General features: G+C 44.9%; 1 protein-coding gene across 1 annotated transcript in view; it reads right to left on the bottom strand.

Moving 5' to 3' along the window:
- Positions 1 to 599: 599 nt before the first annotated feature.
- Positions 600 to 8,929, bottom strand: part of LOC102767897 (olfactomedin-4-like) — a 10,399-nt gene continuing 2,069 nt past the window's right edge. Inside the window, exons 2-8 of the mRNA XM_006752610.1 lie at positions 8,699 to 8,842; positions 8,129 to 8,272; positions 4,924 to 5,076; positions 3,868 to 4,089; positions 3,529 to 3,694; positions 2,993 to 3,152; positions 600 to 1,278 (exon numbers count right to left, since the gene is read on the bottom strand). Coding sequence (XP_006752673.1) covers positions 600 to 1,278; positions 2,993 to 3,152; positions 3,529 to 3,694; positions 3,868 to 4,089; positions 4,924 to 5,076; positions 8,129 to 8,272; positions 8,699 to 8,842 — 1,668 coding nt within the window. The remainder of the gene's footprint in view (positions 1,279 to 2,992; positions 3,153 to 3,528; positions 3,695 to 3,867; positions 4,090 to 4,923; positions 5,077 to 8,128; positions 8,273 to 8,698; positions 8,843 to 8,929) is intronic.

Below are 8,929 nucleotides of genomic sequence, written 5' to 3'. Positions count from 1 at the left end.
CATGCACTTGCTAGAGCAGGACTCAGACCTAAGCACTTCCCCAAATTACACTCAAGAGTGAGACTTATTCAGGAGAGTGAAACATTGATTATCACTCCAAGACACTGTCCCCTTTTTCCCAGGTACCCCACAGGTTGTTGGGGATAAGAAAGGGAACTTGTACACCCCACCCTAATGACAAGCTCCCCTGATATTCTTCAGGGGAACAGGAGGCTCTCAATCTCAGACAGTCCTACAATTGTAGGAGCTGGACTCACAGTTTTCAAAACACAGAATATGAGGTGTGTCTTTTTAAGTCCAGCTCCTGCAATTCTAGGATTCTGATAAAGGGTTGTGGTAACATTTTCCAGCCCATATTTTGTTTCCCAATCAAACCCCAATAAAATCCACCTAGACCATTATTAAAGAGAACTTTAATGTGCTGATTGAGATATAAAGTATAAAGGACTAACTAGATATAATCAATGCCACCAATCATTAAGGCTAATGGCCATTTTGGGGAATGGTCCACCTGGAGGGTCAGAGGAGGACACACTTCTACCAGTTGCTCTTCCCATTGGGTCTTAGGACTTATTGGGTTTGACAGCTTTTGCAGGAGCTCAAGCCTCATAGGGCCTTTTGGCTGGTGGTGTTGGTAGCCTATGCTTCAGTGGCAGGAAGGTGAGGTCATAATTGACCAGGTAGCCATCATTGTAGACATACAACTTGTGATCTAAGGAGCAGTAATTGATGCCCTGCAGCGTTTCCAGCATCTTATCCAGCAGGATGCTGAGATGGTGCTCCTTCCCAGTGGTAGTATCAAAAGCATAGAAGATCTCCTCTTGGCGGGTGCTCAGAGAGCGTAAGGCATAGAGCATCCCACAGGCCATGAAGGCCCCTGATAGGGCTGGCTTGTACTGGCTGGTGCGCCAGGTTTCTTCCACATCTAGGGTGCTGGGATTGAGGCGACTCACAACCAGGTTGCCCTTACTCTCTTCTGTAGCATAGAGCACCCACAGCCCCTTCTCATCACTGGCAAAATCTAAGTCCTTCCAGGGCACACCAGCATAGGAGAAGCGGTTGTTGTAGGTGGCACCAGGCAACGGGCGCCGCAGAACCAGGCTGTTGGAAGAAAGGTCCACCTTGGCTATTTCACCTGTGCCGTAGTAGTTAAAGTACATGAAGTTCTTGTACACAGTATTGCCACTGCCATCACCAAACCCCATCTTCCGCTGCTCATAGTTCTTCAGCAGTACCAGGTCATCATAAGACTTGTGCAGTCGGTAGTAGTCAAAGTACCTAGGCCAAGCACCACACCAGAGTCATCAGGTGACAGAAGGAAGCAGGGTAACAAAGTGCTATTAAAAATGGGCAGGCTGGTGTTCTAATTAAATAGTGGGGGACTTTGGACTCAAATAGAATTGATTTTTAATATTTAATTTTTTACTTACAATATGCTATGAGAATGAATAACGGAAAAAAAACATAACAGTAATAATAACATCAACAACAACAATGCTTAATTAAATGAGATAATGCAATGTACATGCATTATCTCATTTAATTATAACAAAGTTACTTTTGGATAGGTTTTATCCCTTCAGGCTAGGAGACTATGTCTCAGGAAGGTTAAGTAATTGGCTCCAGGTTAATCAACTCATAAATAAAATTTGTTTAAAAATATTACCTCCTTTTCAGGAGTAAGATTGTACAAATAATATAATTACTAGAGAATTCATCTCAAGTAAGCAATCAACAAGTGATAGGTTAAGGAGCTTGTTAAGGAGCTCGTTAACTCAAATTTATCTATCAACTCAATGCAAATAATCGGCCGAGAGACAGCTGGTATCTCAAAAAACTCGTAAGTCAAGGCCTCCCACCTACTCTTGAGACACAGGTGTTCTGTAATAGGACAGAGTTCTGAAGCTGGATTCAGGAAGATTTATGCCCAGAAGGTCACTGGGAAAGTCCTTTACATTATTCCTGACTTATCAGTATTGCCCTCAGGATTTTTTTGCATTGAGTTGATAGAATAATTTGAGTTAACGAGCTCCTTAACGAGCTCGGTCTCAGAACCAGTTAAACTCGTAAGTCAAGGCCCCACTGTACTTCACTGCCTCCCACCTGCTCTTGAGACACAGGTGATCTGTAATAGGACAGAGTTCTAAAGCTGGATTCAGGAAGATTTACATTTTCCATTCTTTCATAAATATTTATCTGCATCTACTATGTTCCCCACACTTCTCTATCTAATCTCATGTGATATTCTCATATATTTAATTAATATCATTTTATAGCTGGCTGAGAAGTTCTGAGATGTTAATTCACAAAGTCACTTATCCTAGCCCTAGCTGGTTTGGCTCAGTGGATAGAGCATCATCCGCCTACAGACTAAAGAGTCCTTGATTCCAGTCAGGTTCGATTCCAGTCAAGGGCACATGCCCCCTACTGGGGATCAAGGTTTGATCCCCAGTAGGGGGCATGCAGGAAGCAGCAAATCAATGATTCTCTCTCATCATTGATGTTTCTACCTCTCCCTCTCAGTTCCTCTCTGAAATCAATAAAAATATATTTAAAAACAAAACAAAACAAAATCAGATATGCTAAATGGTAGTACTGAGATTCAAACTTAGATATATTTGACTCCACATGTCAAGTTTGGTCAAGTTTATCCTCTGAACTGTTTCTGAGCAGAAGTTAGGATTCTAAGGCTCAGTTATAGAAGAGTTTTTTCTAAAAATATGATTAAGCTAGGAATAGAACCAGCTCTGGATTACCATGGGATTAGAAATTTCAGACAGTGAATTTGTGAAGGAAGTTTAGGGCAGTCTGGTCCATCCTTAACCCACGAGAGGAGCACTAGGAGTTAATCTGTCAAGCCTAGACTAAGTTTTCCCAGGGGCATGTCTGAAATAGAAGAATTTGGGATGGGGCCTCAAAGAGACCTGGTAGGGTAGGGTAAGGAAAATTTGGAATGAACCTGGTTGCAGAAGAGAAATCATCTTGGACTCACCTGCCATCTATACGCAGAGGAGCCACCCAGTAGAGGGAAGAGGATGCGTTGGGTGCTGAGTCTCGGCCCCAGGCTCCTGCCTTGTAAGAGAAGCCTCTCCAATTAAGCTGCACCACAATGGGTCTACTGACTTTCTGGAGCCCTCCATGGGCACAAGAACCTAGAAAAGAGAGCAGGCAAGGTATGAGATAAGTGTGAGGCATATGACCCAGAGAGAGCAGAGTATGAAAGTGTAGTAACCATGTGTGCATTTGAGTGTATGTCCATGTGTAAGCAGATGTGATTGTGCATGAATGGAGACTGTGTATGTCTGATTATAGGTGTATTTACACATCTATGTATCTGGCTATGCCCTTGTGTGAAAGTGTAGCAATCTCGGTCTACATCCTTTAGTGAAACACCAACCACAGAAATAAAAGACTTACTTTATATCAAGAGCTTTACTGTCCACCCCTCAGTATACCCTATTCAACCCTACATGCCCAACCCTGTCATTGGGGAGATGAGATCTTTGGAAATTCAGCCTGGGGCCTCACCTGGGGGCAGAGGTTGGTCAGGGTTTCTGGAGGCCTCTTCTTGCTCCTTCTCCCTCTCACATTCACTTATACGGCTCTGAAGGACATCCACTTCCTGGCGGAGAGCTCGGAAGGTGCGCTGGTCAGAGTCAGCCAGAAGCTTGAGTGTGAGGCTGGCATTAGCTACCTGAGGAAGTGAGATGCCAGGAATGTGGCTCACTGAGTGTTCTTAAGCTCCCACATTTCTCAGCTCAGGGTCTTCTTCCCCAGAAAGAAGTGATTTGGGAAACTGTCAAATTTTCAGTTAGATAAGACAGGAGGCCAGGGAGGAGAGAGAGATTCTTAAATCTATCCACATACCTGGCTCTGGAGCTGGTAGAGGATGTCCCCAGCTCTAACCCTTCCCTTCGCTTTAAGCTGGGCCACCAACTCCTGTGCTCCCTCCAGCTCCAGGCGCAGCAGGTTGAAGGCTGGGGACTCATAGGAGACAGCAGGGGCAGTAGGATCTCTGGACTTCAGGGCACCATTCATTTCTAGGATCTGGCTGTCATTGTCTTCAATGGTGCGTGCATACTCACTGACCTGGGCATGGGTCGGGGGAGGGGTGGACAGGCAGTTCATAAACCTCAATAGCTATGGCTCTTTCCATCTATTTACATCCCCACCCAGTGCCTCACAGCCTACAAAATTCTCTCATATTCCTTACCTTATTTGCTTCTATTTATAACCTTTGAGATGAGCATTACCATTATTCCTATTTCATAGCTGAGAATGATAGCATCCTTTCACTGGAAGAAAAATAAGTCTTTCCCCTACACCACACAGATTCTCTCTTTCCTTTTCTGTTTAGAGCCACACACTCTCAGGAACACTTTAGTGAGTGAATGAATGACCTGACTTCCAGCTTTCAGTCTGCCCCAATCCATCAACCTTCTCCAGGAGCTCCACTAGTGACCATTCAAAAAAAAACACTGCCCACACCACTCTGCAGGTGCAACATTTCTGTTTACTCATCCTTACTTACAGCATCACTTCCAAGCTCACTAACCTGGCCCCACATCTGTCCACCAATTGCCCCTATTTTAACTCTTCTACTTAGGCTGTCTCCTGGCCTCCTTTGCACTAGTGACCCCACTTCCAAGCCTTTTCCTCTTCTCTATCCTCTTCCCATCTCCCAGTGAATCCATATTCACTAATTCACCTGTTAATATAGGAAGCACTCCCTATATAAGCCTCTCTGTTACTACTCCTGGGGATCCCCCAAAAGTGCCCAGTTTTCCCTTTAAACTAAGGATTTGCCTCAGAGATAAGTGTTGTGCTTCCTTCAGTTCCTTCTTTACCACCAGAGCTCATCCTCGTGCTAGGTTCTGGAGAGGCAACCCCAGCCTCAGCCCCAGCCCCAGCCCCAACACTCACCCTGGACAGCTCCTGCTCATACTTGCTCAGGAGCTCTTGGGCTGTATCCTGTAGCTGTTCCAACTGTTTCAAGGTGATGACATTGTTGGGCAGGTAAACCACACAATAGCATAGGCCGTCTTTATCCAAGGAGCCTGGCACACGTCTTACCAGCTGAAAAATGATGGTTACAGCTACATTAAACATATATGTTGGAGCACACTGTGCTTTTAGGCAACATGAGGCAGGAGAAGAGGCTGACCCTGCTCTGATGTGCCTAAGGAGAAGTTGTCCTTGACCCTGCACAAGAGGTTGTTCTTAACTGACTGGGCATACTTCTGCCATGGGTTTGAGTGACCCTTTCCTTGACTTCTCATAACTGAAACCAGTCTTCTCCAGCTCCTATTGCTAGGGCCACCATCACCCTATCTCATATACTGGCTCGATCTGCAATGCCCATAACTGGAAGCTGACCTTTCCTGTCTGTTCTGTGGGATAGAGGAAAGCAACTCTGAAGAGACTTGTCAAGGGACCAGTTTATGGGCTGCAGTTCTGGGCAGTACCCCCATTATAGAGTTATCCACATTTTATGATTTAAAACCCAGAGGTTCTGAGAATTTTTACAACTATTATGCTGAGTCACATAATTAACAAGTGATCAGGCTGCAAGTTGCCCGAAAGTCTCGTGCTTATTCTACATCCTGTGCTTATATACTAAGGGAGCTGCAGAGCTCCCAGCTGTGTCGGGGTGGGTGTGCAATGCAGGCCAAAAGGATGAGGGTGGCAGGCATTTGCTTGGCCTCAGCTAAACAGAGTGAGGGGGAAAGGTTCTAGAAATAAAAGAGACATAATTTTGGGTTCTTTGCCCCTTTACCTATTATCTTACTTATAAACCCACTGATTTGAGAGCCAGACTGCCTGAATCTACTACTGGCTCTGTGACATCGGGTGAATTACTTCACTCTCTGTGTTCCAGTGCCCTTGTAAGAAATGAGAATACTTGTGTTCTACTTTATATCTTAAGAAACATAAAACACTAATCAGAATGAATATATTCACCCCTATGTTCACAGCAGTTCAATTTACAATAGCTAAGATCTGGAAACAGCCCAAGTACAGTAGATGAGTACATGAAAAAAATGTGGCACATTTACATCATGGAATACTAAGCAGCTGTAAAAAAGAAATATCTCTTACCCTTCGAGACAGCATGAAGGGACCTGGAGAATATTATTCTGAATGGAATAAGTCAGAAAAATACAAATACCATATGATTTCACTCAGATGTGGAATCTAATGAACAAACTGATTTGACAAACAAAAAATATCCAAAGACATAGAGGCATAGAACAGACTGACAAATTTTAGAGGGAAGGCCTGGGGGGAGGGGGAAGAATTAACCAAATAACTTATATGCATATTTGTATAATCCATGGACATAGACAATAGTGTGGTGAAGACCTGGTTGGGTGTGAGGTGGAGAGGGTCAATGGGGGGAAAAGGAAGGCATCCATAATGTTCTCAATAATAAAGATGAATTCTTTAAAAAGAACTGTAAATGTATGTAGAGATTAACTTGTAAAGACTCTTACTAGCCAATGGTCATTATAATTAGTTATTATAGACTCTAAGGGTGGCAGGCATCTTATTAAGACTCATATTAACCTGTTATTATTATGATCCCCTTTGTTCATATGTCCACTCCCATTTTGAAGATTCCCTCCAAAGTTGTTGATTAGGTCAGACTCTTACTAGCCAATGGTCATTATAATTAGTTATTATAGACTCTAAGGGTGGCAGGCATCTTATTAAGACTCATATTAGCCTGTTATTATTATGATCCCCTATGTTCATATGTCCACTCCCATTTTGAAGATTCTTTCCAAAGTTGTTGTGGCACTAGCTGAGGTTTCTTTACAAAGTCTTTAAGAATTAAGATATGCCCTAGCCCTTCTCTGAATAGCCCCACACATAGTGTCCATGGCCCTGGTAGTTAATCTGGCACTGTCTGCAGTCTGCCACAACTCCAACCTAATAGTGTAGCTTTGGTGGATAACCCTATGCTCGCCCAAGCCCAGGGATCATCGGAGGAGGCAGGGTACTCCATCCTTCCATTCATCCCTCTCCACCTTCACTCCATAGTGTCCATGGCCCTGGTAGTTAATCTGGCACTGTCTGCAGTCTGCCACAACTCCAACCTAATAGTGTAGCTTTGGTGGATAATGGAGCTCAGGTCGCATGCTTACAACAGCCCAGGCTGAGCTCCCTTATCTGTAGCATCCTTAGCACAGGTAAAGGGTGGCAGACTTCTGCATAAAATAAAGATTTATGAAGAGCAGTTGACAGCCCAGAATTCTTTCCACTAACTTTCACCCTTGTTTTCCCCTCTCACCCTATGCTCGCCCAAGCCCAGGGATCATCGGAGCAGGCAGGAGACTCCATCCTTCTTCCATTCATCCCTCTCCACCTTCACTTTCCCCTAGAAACTGGGGTTCTTGAAAAGAATCTAAGCAATGAGGGAGGCCAGTCCAAAACACAGAGCATCTCCCTCCCTCCACCACCTGTACCTGAGGCTGTCCTTGGATAACCAGGGGCAGCATCAGTAGAGTAGTCAGAAGAGTTGGGGCTGGTTGCATCTTGCATCAGCTGCAGGATTGACTGAGACCTCTGAGTTTCCCCAAGCTTTTATCTCTAGTCCAAGTGAATAGTCTCACTAGGAGGGGGCACAGATTTCGACATCTAAACAAACTGAGGTTGGGAGAGGGTGTGGAGAAGGTATGGGGCAAGGGGTGGGAAAGAAGGGTTGCGACAGACTGATGCCTTCAGATAAGGGGTGAAAATGAGTTTCTCACTACAGACAGGGTCTTTCTCATCCATCCCCATGCTGAGATCTGCCCTTGTCCTGCTGGGCCACCTTGTCCAAACAGATTAAGGGAAACCTGATGCATTCTGTGGGGGCCTTGGAATGGGTCCCTTTCAGTATGGATTATGGTATTTCCTTCAGCCTTGAGGGAGGAAATACTCTAAGAGGAAATGCAACCCTACCTGCTTCATCTTGAGGACAGAGCCATTAACTTAACCACGTGCCCTTGGATGAGGGCCAAGCTGTATATGTAGGGACCTTGCTTCAGCAACACTGTACTGGTCTATTCTATCATGTGCCCTGTCTCACCCCTAGAAATTTGTCTCCTCCACAGTTATAGGCTCTTAAACATTTCTATCTCACCCCACTATTCAAACGCAGTCCCCCATCCAAACTCCTGATGCCAGCAGCCATCAGTGTCTGTCCTTCAGGAAAGTTCCCTCCTAGTTCTAACCAGCCACAGAAGCCTGTTGAATCTTCAGTCCCCTGGCCTCCCAGCTGCGCTTCCTACAGAAAAGGAAGAGTTTGGGTCCTGAGTCCTGGATAAGAAGTCACAGTTCAGTGTCTCTGATGCTGCTATGCCTCTTAAGTACTTCTCACACCTACTGAAATACCAAAGTGGATGTCAGATTTTTCTGTTTCCCCCCTCCCCTCTATTTTTCTATTGATGAATTTGGTCTTTGTAGCTCTACTGTCTATATCCTTTATTACTTTCCAACTTCTCACTGCAGCCCCAACTTCAGATATTAAGAGCACTTGGCATAAAGGCCCTCACTTACTCACCCTCCACGTGCCCTTGGATGAGGGCCAAGCTGTATATCTAGGGGGCTGGCTTCAGCAACACTGTACTGGTCTATTTTGTTATGTGCCCTGTCTCACCTCTAGAAATTTGTCTCCTCCAAGGTTATAGGCTCTTAAACATTTCTATCTCACCTCACTATTCAAACGCAGTACCCCATCCAAACTCCTGATGCCAGCAGCCACCAGTGTCTGTCCTTCAGGGAAGTTCCCTCCTAGTTCTAACCAGCCACAGAAGCCTGTTGAATCTTCAGTCCCCTGGCCTCCCAGCTGGGCTTCCTACAGAAAAGGAAGAGTTTGAGTCCTGAGTCCTGGATAAGAAGTCACAGTTCAGTGTCTCTGATGCTGCTATGCCTCTTAAGTACT

Source organism: Myotis davidii, unplaced genomic scaffold (assembly GCF_000327345.1).
Source record: "Myotis davidii unplaced genomic scaffold, ASM32734v1 scaffold2030, whole genome shotgun sequence".
Taxonomy (NCBI): domain Eukaryota; kingdom Metazoa; phylum Chordata; class Mammalia; order Chiroptera; family Vespertilionidae; genus Myotis; species Myotis davidii.
This window is presented reverse-complemented; position numbering and strand designations above follow the sequence as displayed.